Below are 21,752 nucleotides of genomic sequence, written 5' to 3' on the forward strand. Positions count from 1 at the left end.
CTGTTGTCGTTAATGTGACACAGGAAGATGTCATCATCCCTTCTGACCAGGATATAGTGTTTGGTGATACAGTTTTAGAAAAACTGTTGTTTCAAATTAGCAAATTGGCATATTTTAACCAATGATTTCATATCTTATTCACAGAGCCTATTTGATTTCAGTTCAGTCAGTTATTACGCAGATTACTTTTAGAACAAGTTCTATGATGGGATTCAGTCATTTGTTCTAAGATGCCAGCCCTATCCCCCCCCCGGAAAATTGAATTCCTACAACTATGCCTTTTACATCAATTAATCCTCAATCATTAATACTATTTTTCCACAAAGTCACCATTTTCTATGTACTTCTGCCATCTATGAGTCAGGCGTGGTAATACAATCCTGTAAAAGTCCTTACTCTTGCTGTGGAGGGCTTCATGAACACTGTGCTTGAGCTGGTCGTCATCTGAAAAATGGATTTCCCGGAGCACATCCTTCAGCCAGCCGAAGAGGTGATAGTCGGAAGATGCAAGATCCGTACTATGAGAGGGATGAGGAAGAACAGCACACCCCAGTTTTGCAATGGCCTCCTTTCCAGATTTCTTTGTGCTCATGTGTCAACATTTTCAGGACTCACTGGATGCAAACCTTGTAGCCTAGTTCCTTTATGATGGATATCACAGCAGGTTTCCCTATACTTACTGCATTGCACAATTTGCATGTTGTGATGCAGCGGTCCTCTTTGATCAGCATGTCAATCCAGCTCTTGTCTGTTGTCACTGATGTTACTGGCTGACCACTTTAGGGCTTGTCAACAATGTCACTTTTCCCCCTCTTGGGCGACTTTGGGTAAGTGCCTTACCCAACATCTAAATGTATTCACATCTACTGTATTGTCGCCATAAACATTTTTGAGGTGTGTATGGATTTTGATAGGCATCACTTCTTCCTTGGTAAGAAATTCAATCGCCACTCTTTGCTTGATATACGTATCAATCACCACTCTTTGCTTGATATGTATATTTGTAACATCCACCATTTTGAACTATCCGTGTGCTGCACTCAGTGACATGTGAAATGATCTCTGGCACCACATTTGAAAGCAAAAAATTAGGAGGCATTACTTTCGCACCAGTCCTCGTATTAAGCTAAGCAGATCTAATTCGGGGTGGGGTGGCTTTTCCCACTGGATATCTAATAGGCTCATAAATATGATTCATTCCAATCTCTTTGAGCATTATTCCTGTTTTTCTTCTAAAAAGGCAGTTCTTTTAACAATTTTTTTTTTTTCAGTTTCTTCCTGGAATGGTTACACTGTTCCTGACTTATTTTCAGTCAATAGTAGACAATCCATCCAGGGGTCTCAGACAATCCATTCAGGATTGTGTGGGTTCATTTGAACTTTAGCCTGACAATTATTTCTAAGGTGAATGATCATCTCTCTGCAGATTCTGATGAGTTGCCAGTCGTATGGTTTAAAAGATTGGTTGAATACATGAGCCAGTTCTTACTAATTTGTTCAATTTCTGCATTTCCTCTGGTGTTTTTCATATTTATAATAGTTATTTCAGAAGTTCATGCTAGTTCAAAATTTGATTCCTGTAATTTCCAACCCATCTCAATTATTGAAATTTTAGCTAGGATCTTTGAACTACAGTCTTCAAGAATTTGGGTTTTATGCCCTGTGGATCACCCTTCTCCAATTTGGACTTGTGGTCACACTCCGTGCTTATTAATCTGGTTAAGAGTCATCAGATTTATTCTCTATTCTTAGACATAATCAAAGCTTTTAATTCTGTTACCTTAAATTGCTTTGTTCCAGTCTTGAGTGTTACCACCTTTACTTTAAATTCATTTTTTAAATAACTAATATCTTGAAGAGGCTTCACCCTTCACTTCAATCCCCCCCCTGCAGAATATCACAGTGCTCTTCTGAGCCCTCTACCATTCATATACTTTACTTGCCTTGCAGCAGCACTCCAAACTTGGTATCGAGTCTGTTTGCCACCAGTCACATTCTTGACAGTGCACTTCCTGGACAGATGTGATTTGCTGACACTACTTTAGCTCAATTATATGTTATACTTTGTGTTGCTTATTTGTATTAATTCATTTTGTTCTTGTGCTGGAAAATTGGAATTTCTTTCTATGTACATGCCACTATTCCAGTTTGTTAAAATGAGGTGCATTTATTAATAATCATACTCATCTGGTATCATGCCAGATGAGATTTGGTAGCAATTGTTGTTCATCCTTCACACTTTCTCATTGTTCATAATGATGTTTTTTGGTACCACTTCCACCGTGTACCCAATGCTTTTTTGGACCTGCATCCAGCTAGTAATAAATTATATATACTTAATAGAAGGTTACCATTTCTTTATTTTTAGTCTCCTGTTGATGCCTTTAGGCAATTCCTACGTTACCTTCTGTCGTGGCAGACCTAACAAGCCTTTTCAAAGGGGTGAGTCAATCAGGGGGAAGTGCAAGTTTTTAAGCTGTAAGCAGAAAAACTGGTCTGAGGATACCTACAATTTAGAGGATGATATGCAGTGATGCTTTATTGCCTAATCTGTAAATTTTCAAACCTTGAAATTAAAAATGTTATATATGCTATTTACAAATAAAATCCCATCATGCACTGCATTACTTCATTTGCAGTGCATTATGCACTGCAAATTAAGATCATTTGATCTTCATTCAAAATGTTTGGCACCATCTTGGCACACGCTTTTCTCATGCCTAAATTTTCTGTTAAAATTTTTCTAACTCTTTGTCTATTTTGAGTTCTGGTGCAACCATTCTAATGCTCAAAGGACGATCACTTCTAATCAGTGTCCTTATCCAGTCCACATTTTCGTCAGTTTTCATTGATACCGGATGTCCTGGCCATTCGTCGTCATCTTCCATGTTCTCTCTTCTCTCTAAAAATCTTTTATACCATTCAAACACAGGTGCTCTTGACATAGTATCTTCCCCATAAACTTGACATAACTTTCAGTTGGTTTCTTTAGTTTTGTTAAAAATTTGAGGTTGATTCGTTGTTTGATTCTTCTGTCTGTTATTTTTCCAGTAAGCTGCAAAAACACAAGGTAATGAAACCTGTCTCATTGCAAGGCGAGTGAGCACATTGAAATGCGACTTGGCATACAACTACGAAAAGGCTCTGGTCAACTGTTGCACTTTAGTTTCACAGGTGGTGCTTGGTGTGTAGTGGTTGCATGCACAGTCTTGTTATTTAGTCGCGCCTTGTATTTCTGCAAGTAAACAATCCATCACATGTTTTCATTGGTGAAAGTAGGTAACAGATTGTTTGAGTACTGTCTCCATCAAATAATGTTAATTGCAAATATAAATGATCTTATTGGAAAAGTAATGGAAGTCTAAAACTGACCCACAAATGAAAGTGGGAAAGCTTGATGGATTGACATCAATAGATACCACAGGTTTGAAGTGATATGTAATATGTTTGCTAATAAATGCACCTTGTTTTGATGAACTGGAATAGTGGCATGTCTGTAAAAAATTTCAGTCTTCCAGCATAATAAACAAAGTTAATCAATACAATTTAGTAAATGATAACATGTACAGTTGGGGAAATACTGATATCAGACAAACTGTATAGAAATCATACTCATTTGCAAATGACCCTGTTTGGTGTACTGTTGGATAGTCATACCATCAAGAATGTGACTGTCTGCAAACCAGACTGAACTCTCCAAACATTTGTGTCAAATGGCAAATGTTTGCTGATCTCAATTCGGCCTCCAATATATTATGGTCTTGTCTCACTGGCTCAGTGAAAACAATGTGTTTAAATACAGTCACTGCAAGGTATGGCTGCTCTTGCCCCAAACACCAGCTTAAACCTTCAGTACTTATGAATTATTGTGCCTTTCAGGCAGAGATCAGAGTTGTTGATCAGTTAAAAGATTAGTGTTACCATGTGACACTATCTTCATCCATCACTGATTATTTCCAAAGATTTTTTGGCATTTATTAAATGCGCTGCCTCTGCTTTTGGTGGTTTTTTTTTTTTTTTTTTTTTTGATCCTTTGAGCAACTAGTTTTACCTGTTGTCTTTTGTGCTATTATGTGATCATCCAACAAATATCTTTTGGACCTAGTCAAATGTATTAAAATTTCTATTTCTTTGTTTCGAGAAATATGGGGTTCCATCACAGATTACAATGCTCTTCGCAACCATTTTCATTTAATTAAGTGTTTGTGATATAAACTTCAGTTTTTTTTTTTTTTTTTTTTTTTTTTTTTCAGGAGTAAAGATTATAAGTAAATTGTAAATAAAAATTTATAATTTACTTATTTTATTCATTCTCCTACTCCTCCAACCCTTATTCCACGATGTGTTCCTTGTGCTAATTCTTGTCTTCAATATATGTTCTCCTTGCCTTTTCTTAGAATAAACTGCCCTTCTACCCAGTATTTCCTGGTATTAAACTAATCAGCCTTCATGTGTTTAATATTTTTACCAAAAGTTTGTTCAGGAAGCTCTCTTGATGCACTAAAATAGTTCCTTTTTAATTCTGCTGTTGATTTATTATGTTCCATTAAGTCTGATCAAGCATGCTTAGCCAGTAAATTTTTACATTATCCATATTTTTTTTATTTCTTTGATATTTCTCCATATAAATGAACTACCCTGAAAGGACAAAAATTTATAGGATAGTGGGTTCCTGGGCAGTGCGATGCTGTCACCCATCTTGCTAGTGGACGAACCCACCGCTTGGCAAATACATCCATACACTGCATTCACATAGATGGTAATTCAACGTCAGTAGGGATAACCGTCATGAGTTAATAGACTTGATAGTGGGTGCTCGACGCTTGTTGTTTGGTTTTTAGGAGCATTAGCAACTAAGGCCATATTGCTCCGAAAGGTGCCCAATGCATGGGTCACTGTCGCAAAGGTGGTACAAAAATTGCACTATCCCATTCGACAGTATCAAGAGTGTATCAGAAATGCGGCATTTCCGGAATAACATCTCATTGTGGACAGCGCTGTGGGCGGAGAAAGGTGGTGGAAGAATGTGGCCATCGACGTCTGTCTCGCATTGTTTCAGCCAACCAGAGATTGACAGCGGCATAAATCGCCACCAACCAACAAAGGAGGTGCCAGAAATGTCTCCACCAAGACCATCAGGCAATCATTAGCCATAATAGGTTATGGGAGTCGATGAACCACCAGAATCCCATTGCTAACACCTCAACTGGTTGAAAGAACATCGGCACTGCACCTTGGATGATTGGAGACTGTCCTCCTGGTCCAATGAGTCCAGTTTCCAGTTATTTTGAGAGGACGGGAGGGTGCATATCTGGTAGAAACCACACAAAGCTATGCACCAACCATGTCAACAAGGAACTGTTCAGGCGGGTGGATGGTCGGTAATGGTCTGGGGAATGTTCAACTGGCACATGTTGGGACCTATGGTACGTCTAGATGTATCTCTGAATGGTCCGTGTTGCGTGTCCATCCTTGTAGACCATCTGCTTTCCTTCGTCGTCATCCTGCAACCACAGGTCAATGGACCCTTCCAGCAGGACAGTGCACCTCCCCACTGAGCCGTGGTGACTAGATCATGGTTTGAAGAGCATTCCACAGATTTTACCACCATATAATGGCATCCCTGTTCACTGGACATGAACCCTGTGGATCATCTTTGGGATGCTGTGGAAAGGTCCGTTCAAGCTTTGGATCGGATCCTCCACCCAGGAAAGCGACGCTGTGCAGCAAGCATGGATGGAAATACCTGTGGAATGCTTTCATGAACTAGTGGGCTCAATGCCTCACCACGTGACTGCCCTATCTGGGCGAAAGGTGGGCCTTCCTGTTACTAGGTAGGTATTCCATGATTTCTGTCCACTTGGTGTACTGTAATATATTCATTATTCTTAAATAAAGTATAGAGCTAACCCTGCATGAAGAGTAATTTTGACCCCCGCTTGGACACTAACAATTCACTTTCAGTAGCATTAATACTGAACTCATCGTAGAATATCTGAAACTCCATTGTCTTTTACTCATCTTCCTATAGTAAAACCAGCTGGTGCAAATATGGTCTGTCACTGTTGCACCTGAAATTCAGCAGCAACCACAACAACTGAAGGTAGTAGTAATTTAAAATAAGTAATTAATAAATTGAAACTTGAATTTGAGAAGATTAAGGGTAACCATGTTTTATGGGACTAAGAATTAGTACGAAGGGGGGGTTACGTTCCAAAAACTAACAAAAATACACTTTTTTTTTATATATATATATGACTATCGGAAACTTTATAATAGTAATAACTTAAATAATAATAACTGAACAAATGCCTTGCCTTACAGACTGTGATACATATATGTCAGATAATGTACATTGATTTGATTTAATTTTCTTCCTCTTCATCGCTGCTAAGCACAATCTAACAGAATATTTTCACATTCTGAACTTTCTTCTGCAACATCTAGATTTTGTATACCTTCTGCTCTCTTTAAAAAATCTAATCTGGGTTTGTTTGTTTGCTTGCTTTTGCTTGATATATCTTTGTAAATTTCTTTGGTATAGAACTAAACATTTTTGAAGCTCCCTTTTGAACTTTGTGCTGCTTTCAGTAGAAGGATCTGCGTAAGATTTATGCTTTTTAGCGTAAAATTTGGAACTTGAGAATTTTTAACTGCGCTATCATACTCTGAATTGATTTGGTTTACCTCCAATACCATTTCCACCAAATCTGCTTCACCATTCTCTTTTTCTACCAATAATTTGTGAACGTCTTCAGTAGTCATCAAAATCTTCTCCCTCCTACTGACTTAGCAAGTTTTACTATCGCACCAATTCCGTTTTCTGTCGGATCAACGATATTTCCTGAATGAACTGGCTCTGGCCATACATTTTTTTTTAACATGCATTTAATGTTGGTTTACTTCTTTGAGTGATGAAGCTATGATTCCAATACAGTCCACAATTGAAAAATGTTTCCATGCCTCCATCACTTCAATAGATTTGGAATGATTTTTTCCAAAATCCATTGTAACGATTTTCTGATGTAATGAGTTTTAAAGGTAGGTATAATGCCTTGACCTAATGGCTGAATTAAATAAGTTGTATTAGGTGGTAGGAACATTACTTCAACTTTTGAATGGCTTGGCATGTTATCCAATAGTAATAAAACTTTGAAATATAGATTTTTCTGCTTTAAATACTTGTTCACAGCTGGCACAAAACAATTTAGAAACTATTCTTTAAACAAATCGGTAGTTAGCTAAGCTTTTTTTATTTGCTTTCCAATATACCGGTAACTCATTTTTATTTACACCTTTCATTACATAAGGATTAAAGGATCTGTAAACCACCATAGGTTTTATCATGTAATCTGATGCCATAACACACACCTAGTGAATCATACAGTGCACGTGTCAAGTTCACACACTTCAAGCATATATGGCTTGATGTTCGGCATCCGTGAACACAGATGTGCATGGGCAAAGCACACGACCTATCAAACCTGAAAAAAGCATGATCATTGACTATCCGGCCAGGGGTGCCAGCATTTCCGAAAGAGCATGCTTTGTGAAATGCTCACATGCTGCAGTGGTGAAAGTGTATCAAGACTGGATGAATGGAACAGTTTTGACAACCCGACATGCCAATTGTGGAGCTCCATGCGCCATTGATCCGAGAGGTGAACGTCGGCTCAAACGGTTGGTTGGGACTGGTCAGCACACTACTGTTGCTCAACTGGCCGTCCAAATGAACCGTGGGGCCACCAGAAAAGTCTCCAGCACAACAGTGCAGTGAACCCTGTTGCACATTGGGCTCCAGAGCAGACGCTTGGTGACAGCACCCATGCTGGCGACCGTTCATCGCAAACCGCAGCATCAGTTTGCAAGCAATACTGACGCTGAACCCCAGCCGAGTCGATGGACGGTGGTGTATTAGGCGTGAAGCCTCAGAGAACAGACACCCGGACATGATTGTTGGCAGAAGGCATGCTGGTGGGCATGGCGTTATTGTCTGGGGAATGTTTTCATGGCATGGCTTGGGTCTGCTGATACCTCTGGAAGGCACCCTTGAACGCAAGTGGTTACCTATCGATCGTCACCGATCAGGTACACCCATACATGCTGACAGTGCTCCTTGGGGGCAATGGTATCTGTCAGCAAGACAATACGCCATGCCATGTCGCCAGAATTGTCCATAAGTGGTCTGATGAGCACGACTGAGACTTCAACCTACTCCCTTGGCCACTGAATTCTGCAGATCTTAACCCAATTGAAAATCTATGGGACCACCCTGATTGACACATCAGATGGATGGACCCTCTACTAAGGAACCTACAGGAGCTTCAGTGTGCACTGTGCAGTCTTGCATGGTCACAGATACCCATGGCAATCTTCCGCAGACTTGAGTCTCTCCCACAGCGGCTGGCTGCGGTGTATGCTGCGAAAGGCACATATTTTGGATACTAGGTAGGTGATCATAGTAATGTGACTGGACCCTGTAAGTAATGTTGTACGATCTTTTAATATCTTAAAACCTGGTACAGTTTTTTTTTTTTTTTTTTTTTTTTTTTTTAACCAAAGACCTGTCTCACCCATCCACTCACTCCAAATATTTGTCAAGTTCTGCCTTGAATCTATTTAAGCTATCAACTTCTACAATGACAGATGGAAGTTTGTTTGTCTCGTTGGCATTGAAAACTTGATGTGGTATGTATCTGTGCTCTTCAGTAATTTTTTGAAAATCCTCTGCATACTGCTTGGCAGCTTCATTATGAGCTGATGCACTTTCCACTTGAATTCTTATGTTATGTAATGAGAAGCAGTTTTTATTTTGCTCAAACCAACCTTTACTGGCAACAACTCCAGGTTAACAGAAGATTCTCCATTTTATTTTAAATGGTTATAAATTTTTAGTGCCTTTTTGTTTAATTACATTTCTGTCTAATGGGATCCGTTTTTTACTGCTATCGTCAATCGAAATACTGAGTGCTTTTCCATTTTCTCGATTGTTGGTGCTCGGGGACGAGCTGTCATATTCGCGGAAAAGAAAGATCCTGCAGCAAAAGTAGTTCTAATTTTCTGTTCATTTTTCTTTATGGTCCGGATTGTTGCTTCATTTAAATTAATTTTTTTGCAATATATGATACTTGTTCCCCTTTTTTTAAGACTATCCAAAATTTGTATCTTTGATTCTAAAGAGAAAATTTTCTTTTAAGTGGTGCTTTTTTTTGCTTTCCTTAGATATAATTTAGGGTTGTAATTTAATTCACAACAAAGAAATTATTCCAATATGGTTCTTAAGAACAAAGTTTAGTAATACATACCCGGAAAAATTTATAAACAGTCAAATAAAAACCAAAATAACCTTATAAAAACCTCACAAACTGCACACTTTGAAGTAAATTTTTGTGGTCTGTAACAAGCACAAGTTCAATAGCACGGAACCTAACCCAGGGATCTCCCAACAAAATACAGTGGACCCCTGCTTTGTGATTGGTTCACTGTAATCAAATCACTTTATGATGGACTCTTCATAATAAAATACCATTTTAAACTGTGTTTCTAATAAGCGAAAATACAGTGGACTCCCTCTAATCTGAACGTCCACCTAATCCGTTTCGGTCGGCGGATAGGAATTTTTTTAATTCACAAAATATACGTTTTTTTGTATTTTCCAGTTGAATTTAAATGGTATTAATGGTACAAAAACATCTAGAATTCCACAAAAAAATTGTATTTTATTGTAGTACTGTACTAATACAAAATCAATAAATCGATGTTTGACATGGCCTATTAAAACTACAGATCTATACTTACACACCAAAACAGGAACAAAAGTCATTTTTCAGAAGTAACAAACTCTGTTAGTTTCTTTTGACGTAACGATGAAAATCAGCTAGAAGATGCTATGTTTCGCTACTGCTTCATAAACATGTAGTCTGCCGGTGTAGCGCTGGGATGTTGTTCTAAGTAGCGTAAAGTGAGGTCAATGGCCGCATCTGCGTGCGACACAAGTTGTTCCGCAGTACCACCGAGCTCGTCATCATTCTGCTTGGAGTCTTCTTGGGTGACATCCGACAGGTTTTCATGACCTATTCCATCCGCTGCAATCCACTCGTTAACGTCAGATTCTACTGCTTCCTCGCACCTGGGAATTTTCTGTACGAGCTGAATTAATTGTTCTGTGTCATTGTTTTTGTCAGAACTATCGACAAAGCTGAGAGAGGGCCATAATTTCTTCCATGATCTTTGTATGGACTGCTCTGTTACATCCTCCCACGACTCAGCAACCCAATATACAACATCTTTTAAGTTCATTTGTTTCATTTTCTCATGTAAAGAAAGTGAATTGGTGTTATCTTCTATCAAGGACCTAAGATATTTCTTTCTGTATGCAGTCTTGATAGACTGTAACACCCCCTGGTCCATAGGCTGTAATAACGGTGTTACATTAGGTGGTAAGAAAGCTGCCTTTATATCCCCTGATGTCAACTCGGGAAATGTCTGGGTGGGACGGCGCATTGTCTATGAGGAGAATGGCACGAGGTGGCAAATCATTTTCGTTGCTGAAACGTTTCACTGCTGGGACAAATTGATTATGAAACCACTCAGTGAAAAGCTGTCCGTTCATCCAAGCTTTTTTTTTTTACTTTTGTAATGAACTGGAAGATTGTTAATGTTCATATTTTTAAAAGCTCTCGGCTTCACTGATTTTCCGATCATCATCAAAGGTAGCTTATGATTTCTTGAAGCATTACTACAAGCTATCAATGTCACTTGCTCATTATTCATTTTAAAACCTGGGGCACGCATTTCTTGTTGAGATGCTAGACTTTTTGTGGGCAAAGCCTTAAAATTTAAACTTGTCTCATCGGTGTTATATATCTGCTGAGGTGAATAATGTGATACCAAATCAGCGAACTCACCCAAATATTTCTCTGCTGCAGCGTGATCAGCTGATAATTGCTCCCCAGTGATCGTTAGCTGGCAAATCCCGTGGCGCTTCTTCCAGCGATCAAACCAACCGGTACTCATACTAAATAATTCATAACCTTTCATTAGTTTGTTGAGATGAATGGCCTTTTCTCTAACAAGAGGTTCACTTAGGGGTGTTTCTCTTTCCTGAGTGAACCACGTGAATAAGCTTGTCAAACATTGAGGGCCTTACTGTTTGTTGATTTTCAACTGATTTTTCTGAATTAGAGGTACAAAACTGCTCGATCTTTGTGCAGTTTTTTTTCCAGTCAGTTATTGTGGCCTTGCCCACTCCAAACTATTGCCAATTTCGTTACACTTGCACCCTTGTCCAGCCTTTTCAAAACTTCCAGCTTATCTTTCAACGTACACGTTGTGTGTTTCCGTTTTGTGGCCATTGTGGCAGCAGACTGAACTAAACTGCAATAATGTAGAGCGAAGATTTAAACATTCATGTTTAATGCACAATGTTGTGTGCAATGAGTCATAGCATGGAGGGGGAGGGTTTGCTTCTGGTGTGTCACGCTCGCGTACAAACGCTAGTAGGCCTACTATACATTCATTCCTTAATAAACCAGACCTGTTTTACTGCTTGCTTCTGCATTATTGCAGTTATTCGGTTAAACCGAAATTCTGCTAATTCGAACAGGGCTCGGTCCCAATTAGTTCAGACTAGCGGGACTTCAGTGTAGGAGGAATATTATCCACAGGCACAATATCAGGTACAAATTTAACTTTATTACATTACCAATTAACAAAGTTAAATGATAAGTGAAAATTGAAAGAATATTTTTCAATTAGCAAAATAAAAATAAATTTAAGCTTTCATGATTAGCTTAATTAATACCTACTCTAATATGTACATACTAATTGATATTTCTGTTCTGACTTTTTTTTTGGTTGTAAAATTTAAAACAGTAAAAATGATAAGCAATTAATAACAAAGAACACTGCACACACAAGTTACAACGATATGCGCAGGTGAGATACAGAGCAATAAGTTTCTGAAAATTTGTTTTTTATATGATTGAATATTTCATGGCAGGGGAAGCACATTTCACCATAATAACATGAAAAGCCACAAAATTCCAGCTATTAGACTATTGCAAATGTAATGAGATTGAGTTTACTACCCATTTATAATTGATTGCACTAACACAAATCCAATAAACTGGAAACTGCAAATTCTTTTATGGTAGTGACCTCCAGAAATGTGCTTTAGAAAAATATCACGAAGGCGATGATGACTAGTGAGTCAACAGTGGATTCACAAAAAGGAATGGAAACATTAAAAAATTACATCTAACATAATAGCAGGATATCCCAGCACGAAAGCTGAAAAATACCAAATTATGTGAGGTTCCCACAGTTCTTTAACCATGTTGTGAGAGGATTGCCGCAATTTATCAGTTGTGTTAGAGTGAAATCATGTTGAAGTAGTGTTATACGGGGGTTGCCTGTATTTGTGAAACCAGCCTGTAGACCAGTAATCCAGCTACCATAGTTATCACAACGATCATTCCAAGCAGCAAAGTTGTGGTACTTCATTGCACTTGGGGTTCATATTTCATTCAGGCCAGCAGCATAAGGAACTGATGGGATTGCATTTCCATTGTGCAGCAAAACTGCTTTTAAACTTAATTTTTAGGCATCAATAAATAATGCCATTCGTTTGGCTTACTTTCAATCCCCAGTTTGTTGAAAAGAGTCATTTACTAATATCATTACTGAAACACTTATGTATAGTCTTCCATAACAAAAAAATTTTGAAAACACTTTAAGGTGTGTGTTTTTTTTGTTTTTTTTTTTTAAGTATGTATTGTAATTTTAGTTCCTGCTTCAAATACTTTAGCAATCTGGAACCAGAGACCTGTTTGCTTCGTTAGATAAATTTAAATCACAAACTAAATCATTCGACTCTGTTTAATGAAACTGGTGCATTATGATTTTCTGATTGATAATCCAAATTTGTTTAAGTGGGTGGTCCAGTAAAGTTCGTCAACAAGAATCGTTGCTATATTCATCCTTCATCCCTGCTTCCTTTAATCCAAGATTTTGGAGAATCTGGTATGCAGGTCTTCATTATGCAGAAAAGGTCTTATTGCAGATCATATGTTAAGATATTTCATGCTGTGCTTGCTGTTTCTAGTTGTACTTGATATTTTTGTCATGCAGAAATAACAATAGTCAGGTGTGGGTACATGATTCTCATCGCAGCAGAAGGCATACTTTTAATTATGCCCAGTTAGCCACATCCTCAGATTTGTGGGCAGATAATGTAGCAAATTATGGAGCCAAAGTTTTGTCCTGAACACCAATCTTGCAACCAAAGTAAAAGAAATTGCACAGTTTAGTAATACTGTGGATTTTATCCTCTTAGTTTTTGTTGTGAACTGTCCACACACACACACACACACAGCAGAAATTCAGAGTACACTTCCTTTGCTTCTGCTTAAACATTTTAACAATACAATGCTGCTAAGTAAGACACAGCAGAAACAAACAATTTATGCAATAGATATGTGGATAAACTGTATACATGCCTACAGTACAACTGTCTTTCTATTGCTGAGAGGTGGGAAATAGACGACAACATTGAACATATTAGCCCTCTCAACATTACTGCCATCTGTAAGCACATGTAAATGTTATTTACAGGTCAATATACAACAGATCATTATATCAGGTATCAGCTTCCCTATGTAGTAAGATATACAGATGGGTAAACACAGAAATATATGTAGAAATTTTGGTATGATGTGAAATTTCCGAAAGTGGCACTCAACAGAATAGCACCATATTTCATAGTCATATGTTGAAATCATTAAAAACTAAAAGTGTATTGGAGTAGAATCTTAAGTTGTTATTAAGGACAGTATTTTGTCTTGGATTTGTGGTGATCAACAGTTTCTAAAATGTTATTAATTATTTGCCTACTTCTGTGATTTACTACAAACTAAAATGAGGCTATGCACTAACTTGTTCGATTAGTGAATTTTCCGTAGTCTGACACTCTCTGCCTTAAAAAACCCTTTTCGTCTAAAATGTTATTAATAACATCAATGTAGGAATAAAGGAAGAGAAAGGGTGCAGACAGGGTCCCACATTGAAGTATGCCACTGAAGATATTTCATTAACAACCTTTATATAAAAAAAAAATTCAGACTAATATCAATTAGTTTGGGCCCTTATAAAGAGTAACCTGTGATACCATAGAACTTCTTAAGTGGAAAAATGAATATCAAAGTTAACTGAATCAAATGCCGACTGTAAATCTGGATAGACTATATCTAGCTGGACTTTTTGTTCAAATGCATTAGTAATGAAAAAAAAGGTTCATAAGAGATTAGTAATTGTAGATGTATCCTCCTTTCCATAATGTATATTTGGAAATGAATTTGACATGTAAGCAAGGGAAGGAATTTTTTTTAGTCAGTTTTAGAATTGAAGAGGAGATAGCAGTAGGCCTGAAATCTTTAGGCAAGGAGAAGTTTAACTTTTGGTATTGGAAAGGCATTATACATAGACCATGAAGATGGAAGGAGATGAAGTTTTAAGGAGACCATAGGATGTAAAATATATAAACTAGCAAGTTTATTGATTATGCTTATAACTTCTTCAGTATTGAATTAAAAAAGTGAAATTGTGGAGAGTATTAGAGGTTTTAAATCATATTTGGCCACTCACTGGGGGAGACTAAGGCAATCAGCTCTTGTGATGTAGTCTAAATAGGTGATTTAGAAAAACCAAGGATATTTTTACCAGAGGAGAGTTTAAAGTTAAGGAAGAGCTAGATGGGATCCCCTTCTTATCCAGATGTGTGAAGCGAGACCTAACTCTGTGTGTAGTTCTAATATTCTCTTGAGAAGAAGATCTGGATTTGATTCTGAAGAATTTTTGCTTTGAGTGGAAGACTTCACTAATTTCAGGATTCCACCTAAGTTTAGACAGCATTGAGAAATTGGATAGTCTAGATGCAGAATTTCTAGAAAAATTAATGTATACACATGGTTAAATCAATCAGGCCCATCAGCTAATTCCAAAGAAAGAGAGCAAGAAGATATGTTTTAGTATGTAAGAGCCATATATTTTATCAATTATGAGGGAAAGCCTATTGAAATGTAGTAAAATTTGAGTATTAGTAAAGAACAAGCCAAGAGTCTTATTTTTTGGGGGGGGGGGGTTATTTATTAATTCTCCTCCACAACTCACCACTCACTGGATGCATTGATAGATATCATTCTGTTCTTGCAGATTGATATCGATCTACTCTACTCTTATCCTACTATATGTTAATGACCTAGGTTTGGAGACCTTTACTCTGTTCAGACATTTAACTTTCAAAGTAGCTGCACCAGTTCTTTACATAGTGATCTCTTAATGGGGAGAAAACTTCAGTCCTATCTTCTTGTATATCTTTTTAAAAGCTAGTGTTCCCATGCCTTCAACTCTCAGATATCTAGACAAGTTTACATATCTCTACTGATTATAACCCTGATTTCGTGACATAAGTATATTGCAAATATTGCTTCCCCTACTAGGAGAATTAGGTTTTCTCTCAGCATTACTTTTTGGGAAAAAAAAAAAAAAAAAAAAAAAAAACAGCTACACACCCTGTATAAATTGTAGCTTCATCATACAATGAAATTATTCTTCACACATCTAGAAATGGTGCCCAAAACTTTTCTTAAACTCCCAAACACTATCAAAAGCCAAAGGGAATAGTTGACTTAATGATTATCTACGTACAAACTCTCTCCACTTTCTATCACATAACATGCATGCATTTCTATTTATCTCTCTAAACCAGTGGTTCCCAATCTTTTTTGACTCGCGAATCCCTTTCAGTGTAATATTTTTTATCACAAACCCCTTTCAACATAATATTTTTAATGTAAACAACTAAGCTTATATTCTCTGAAATTGTATAATATTTCTTTATTTTTATTGTAAAATATTTCCAGTGCTACGTGATAAGCAACATGGCATAATAATAAAAATTAAGTATTATTTATACTTTGTAAAGCAGTTATTAATCAGTCCAAACTAGATTTTGAACAGGCTAAGATTAGAAAACTTTCTTCTTGTCCAAATGGTAGCCAAGCATTCTGGTCTCTTGCCAAAGCTATTGGCTGCAATTTTTGCCCACATCAGCCAAAGATAAAGCTGACCTGCTAGCATTGTATTTTTCTTCCAACTCATGTATTGATGATCTTGGTAAATCACCTTAAACCATTCCCAGTACACTCCATTCAATGCTTCCTGATGGTATTTCTCCACGTTTTCGAAACCTGTACCCCTGAACCTACTCTTTGTGTTGTTTGTGTTCTGTTTTGTGTTGTCTTTTTTCACTTTCTTATTCCAAAGGTGTTTTTCCATCTGCTTGGAAATTTGCTCATATCCAGCCAGTTCCTAAAAAGGATGACAAATCCCTTCCATCCAATTATTGTCCCATTGTGATTACTTCTACTCTTTCCAAATAACAGAGAAATCAATTAATTGCCAGCTCTTAAACTACCCAGAAACCTTTCGTTTGATCGACGATCGCCAGTATGGATTCAGTCGGTGTCGATCCACTGGTGATATTATGGCTTATGTTACCCATTTATGGACAAATTCAATGGAAAAGTTTGTTAAAATTCAAGCCATTGCTCTTGACATTTCAAAGGCTTTTGATTGTGTTTGGCATAAAGGTCTTCTAAATAAGCTTCCATCCTATGGTTTTCCAGCTGTTTTTTTGTAATTGGATATCCAGTTTTCTCTTTGATCACTTACTGCGGGTGTTGGTATACAGGTCTCTGTCTTCTAACTTCTCCACTAATGCTGGTGTTCCCCATGGTTTAATTCTTTCTCCCACTCATTGTATATTAATGACCTTCCATTGACCGGAAATCCTATCCACAGTTTTGCTGACGATAGCAAATTGCATTTCACCTTCCAGTTTGAGAAACCTTGCCCTGCTCAAACAGCTTCAACTTCTTAAGTATCCACTGCCAAACCATGACTTCTAATCTCTCTTGGCATAAAACACATTACAAATAATGTTTCTTCTGCATCAAAAAAACTGGATTTTCTCTTTCGCTCTCGGCGTTAAGTTTCTTCCAAACAATTGTTGATTCTGTAGAAATCACAAATCCAGCCTGCCATGGAATATTGTTCTCACATCTGGGGCAATGCCAAAACCTCTCTCAGGCTTCTAGATTTCATTCAGAAGGGGACAGTTAGGTTAATTAATGTCTCATCTCTAATAGTCTCTCCACTTTCTGTTTCTGCTGCATACCTCTTCTATAGATACTTCCATGGGCACTGTTCTTCTGAATTGGCTTCTATAATTCCTGCTCTCTCTTTCAAAGCAGTCTGAACACGTGCTGCAATCAGTCAACATCCTTTTATTGTTAGAGTTCAAACTCACAGAACCAACTTTTCTTCTTCCTCATTTATTCATTCAACTTCAATTTTCTGGAACAACCTTCCTTCATACGTATTTCGTATTCCTGAAAATTACAATCTACAGAATTTCAAGTCTAATAAAAAAAAAAAAAAAAAAAGTACCTGTACATAACAAACAATGGTCCTTGAGAATGAAAATTTAGTATGGAAAACATTAATTAACATGATATACTATAAGACAGTAAACTAATTATAAGGAACTGTGGGAGATGTGGTTTCTTTCTTTACCTGTTTACTTTTTATTTAATTTTATTATACTTTGTTTATTATTAGTTATATTTTGTACAATAATATACCTATGTAAATCTAAGCAGACTCCATTACAGAATTTTTTGTGCTAACCCCCAGGGGTTCACGAACTACTGGTTGGGAACCGCTGCGCTAACTGGTTCAAACCACCAGTCACCGTCCTTTCACTATTCAAACTCGCTGGACTGACTTAAGAAATATTTCTAAATCAAAATATCCAAATTTTTAGCACTTGTTAAATTACAATACAGGTAACCCTCATATAACACGGTAGTTTGGTTCCTACAAAATCTTGTGTAATCCAAAACTGTTATATGGGACTAAGAACCAAAACAAAAGGGGGGTTACGCTCCAAAAGCTGACAAAAATACACAATTTTTTTTTGTATATAATTATCGGAAACTTAATTTTTATAATAGTAACTTAAATAGTAATAACTGAACTAACATCTTAACTTACAAACTGTGATACATTATGTCAGATAATGTATGTTCATTTAATTTTCTTCCTCTTCATCGCTGCTAAGCACAATCTCTTCTGTAGCATCTAGATTTCGTGTACCAAATGCTCTCTTTAAAAGTCACAATCTGCATGCTTTGAAGTTGCAATTTTTTTTTTATGGTCTCAAACAAGCACAAAACCTAACCCAGGGATCCCCCACTTAGATATAAAGCACAAATTTAACTTTATTACCTTATCAATTAACAAAGTTAAATGATACGTGAAAATAGGAAGAATATTTTCCAGTTAGCAAAATAAAAATAAATTTATGCTTATGTACATAGCTTAATTAATACGTACTGTAATATGTACATACAGGTGACCCCTGCTTAATACTGATAATTCGTTCCTGAAAAACGGAGTGCTACACGAGCTCCGTATTCCTGTAATGTAACATGTATTTGTGAGTCGCGGTCTATGCCATAGGATATTTCCTAATCAATAATAAGCGGTAGTGAAAAGACACAAATGTCAGTCGAAATATTTAATATTAAACATTTGTACTTAAAATGCCAATTAAAATCTTGAATTTATTAATCCGGTGGCCCTGTGCTGCCGAGTTTTCATAACTTTGGTTGATTTTTGGGTTGTACTTTGGCTGTCTTCCTAGTAAAGTAAAGGGGGTTTTACTTTAAAATCCCTGCAGCATTACCACCCAACAATAAAGTCAACCGATCCTTCTCTGCTTTGATGCCTGGCATGTTTTTTCTTCTTTTAGTCATTCATTTTCAAAAAAGTCCTGTTTCATCTATGTTGAGAAGTTTAACACCACTCTTCAATAATTTTAACAAGTTCTTTTTTGAAAGTTTTGGCTCCTTCTTGATCTGCATTTGTGGCTTCTCCCTGGATTTTAAATCCGTCTTACCAGGCCTTCTAGCTTTAAATGGTTTCACTTTTTTTTTTTTTTTTTTTTTTTTTTTTTAAATGTGAGCTTTCTTCAGATCATCATTACGCTAATCGTTTTTTCTTTAATAATATTTAACTTAACAGAATTCTGTGTTGGATATTGTCTTCGATAAAATTATTTAGAAGTCTCTCCATTTCAATTATAATATCCGGCCTAGTTGCTTGCAGTGGAACAGCAGTCTTTCCCACTGCTGAATTAATTTATTTTTTATATTTGTTCTTACAGTTGAACCTGCTGGTCCTAAATTATTGCACACATCCACTTGTTGTTGAACGGAATAGATTTGCTTCAAAACATATAATTTAATTTTAAAGTTCAGTATTTTTCTTACCTTAATAGGCTTCGTACCACTTTCAGACGTTCCTTTTTAATTCTTATCCACCATTATTAATCTTTGAAAATGTAACTGCATTGCATTAATTATGATACAATGTTCGAGTAAAGTGTCAGTTACGGATGATGTCTAACACTGTGTGGAGTGATGACTAGACTTCGGATAAATGCATATAACGCAAATATTACAAGAAATATACTTGATCATTTTTTAAAATGTTGATCTCGGAATTACGTAAAAAGTCACCATAATGGAATTAAATTAGCGTGGGACAAAATTTCACTGAGCGTCGGAAACTTTGCCATTCATTTTCAAGTTATCGACTACATCGGATGAAATATTTTCGTTAAACATGCCAAAAATTTAATCTGTACCCTGGTAAAAGAGCATTATAATGAGTTGTGACAGTGTTAGAGTGAGATATGGGTTATAATATAAGAACAGCATTATAACGAATCAGCGTAGAACAAACTTCGTTATAACGAGGGCGTGCTGTACAAAATTGATATTTCTGTTTGCTGACTTTTTTTTTTTTTTGTTGTAAAATTTAAAACATTAAAAATTATGAACAATTAATAACAAAGAACATGGCACACACAAGTTGCAAGAAACACGATACGCACTAGTGAGATAGGGAGTAATGATTTTCTGAAAATTTGTTTTTTATGATTGAATATTTCGTGGAAGGGGAAACACATTTCACCATAATAACATGAAAACCCACAGAATTCCAGTTATCAGTACTATAGCAAATGCAAGAAGATTGAGTTTCCTACACGTTTATAATTGATTACACTAACAGAAAAGAGCAATAAACCGGAAACTGCAAATTGTTTTATGGTAGTGACCTCCAGAAATGTGCTTTAGAAAAATACCATGAAGGCGATAATGACTAGCGAGTCAACAGCAGCGATTCCCAAAAAGGAATGGAAATTTTGAAAATTACATCAAACATAATAGCAAGGTTTTCCCATCACAAAAGCTCAAAAATACTGTGTTATGTGAGATTTCTTGCTATTCTTAAACCGTGTTATATAAGTACCATGCTATACGGGGGTTGCCTGTATTATGGACTTGTTTGTCTCACAGAAATAAATTTTACTCACATGAATAACTTTGAAACAATGAACTCCCAATGTAGATATGGCTAAATTCAATATGACAGCTTTCGTTATTATATCTCATTGATAACTTCCATCATTGCAGATGCTGCATTAAAAGAGACGTCATCACAGCAGCCTGATAAGCCACCACGAATTTTTCGACGCCCTTTTTTTCCACGGAAACGGAAAGCTTTATTAGGTGATCATCCAGATGCTCCAAAGCCTTCTCAGTCAAAACTTAGGAGACTTAGAAGACTTAAAAAGAGAAGACTTCACCAAAGCCTACAGACACCCAAAATTCCTATACTGTGGGGTTTAACCACAAGAAATGTTGCTACTTGGTGTCATTATGATGGTCCAAATATGCCTCTCCGTGTGTATTTTTGTTCAAAACCTTGGAAAAAGCAACCTCGGCCTTTACGGGGTCGCCCACTCCCAAAATTTGGTCCCTTTGCTGCTCCTAGTGATTGGGAACGGGATCCAAATGTTAATGATTCTACTACCCAAACAATTCTTTCTATTAGTAAGTCAGAAGAAAAACCCTCTAATGTAACAGGGACCATGGATACCTCAACTTCACAGAATGAAAAACAAGAAGAAATTTCTTCTACAGCTTTGCAAAGTGTTCCTGATAATCCTCCCCCAGAAGTTGAAAAACAAGATGTTATATCTTCTGAAAATGTAAAATCCAAATGAAATGCCTGATTTGAGAAGACTTGCTTAACCAAGCTAAGCTGTTTTCTCTGACTCATTCAGTATTGCTTGTGCAGTACATGTGGGCTAAAATGTGAATATGGCACACATGTAAAATTCATAATGAATGGCTTTCAGGTAATCTTTTCTAAAAATAACAAAGTTTAATAAATGAGCATTTTTAGATGGTCTTTAATGGTGTCTAATTTCACCATGACCTTACTGTGTACATTCTAAAAATGCTTTTTTTTTTTTTTTTGTAAGTCTATTGTGTTATATTATCACTGTTTTTGTAACTTTTAAGACACTGCTAGTTGTTAGTTAAAAATCTGTCAAATCTGCAGTATTTGTGATTTTTCTTTGTAAAATACTTAACATTCAAAGTTTTGGTCTTATTTTTATGTATAAGTGTGCATTTTTATATGTATGCTTGTATCAAAGGAATCTGCATAGATTCCTTTGATACAATGGAATTGGAAAATAGTCCTTTTGTGTACCAAATGTATTTTGGCCTATAATGATATGTTTCTGCAGCATTCTAAAGGAAAGACTGTTTTTG

At 36.6% G+C, this 21,752-nt stretch overlaps 1 protein-coding gene across 1 annotated transcript in view; it reads left to right on the forward strand.

Annotated features, from left to right (window-relative positions):
- LOC150084294 (uncharacterized) overlaps positions 1-21,417 on the forward strand; it is an 83,110-nt gene extending 61,693 nt beyond the window's left edge. Inside the window, exon 6 of the mRNA XM_090375970.1 lies at positions 20,604-21,417. Coding sequence (XP_090232096.1) covers positions 20,604-21,196 — 593 coding nt within the window. The 3' untranslated portion in view covers positions 21,197-21,417. The remainder of the gene's footprint in view (positions 1-20,603) is intronic.
- The last annotated feature ends 335 nt before the right edge of the window (positions 21,418-21,752 follow it).

The sequence above is a fragment of the Mastigoproctus giganteus genome, chromosome 6 (genome assembly GCF_048544385.1).
Source record: "Mastigoproctus giganteus isolate SK-2022 chromosome 6, ASM4854438v1, whole genome shotgun sequence".
NCBI lineage: Eukaryota > Metazoa > Arthropoda > Arachnida > Uropygi > Thelyphonidae > Mastigoproctus > Mastigoproctus giganteus.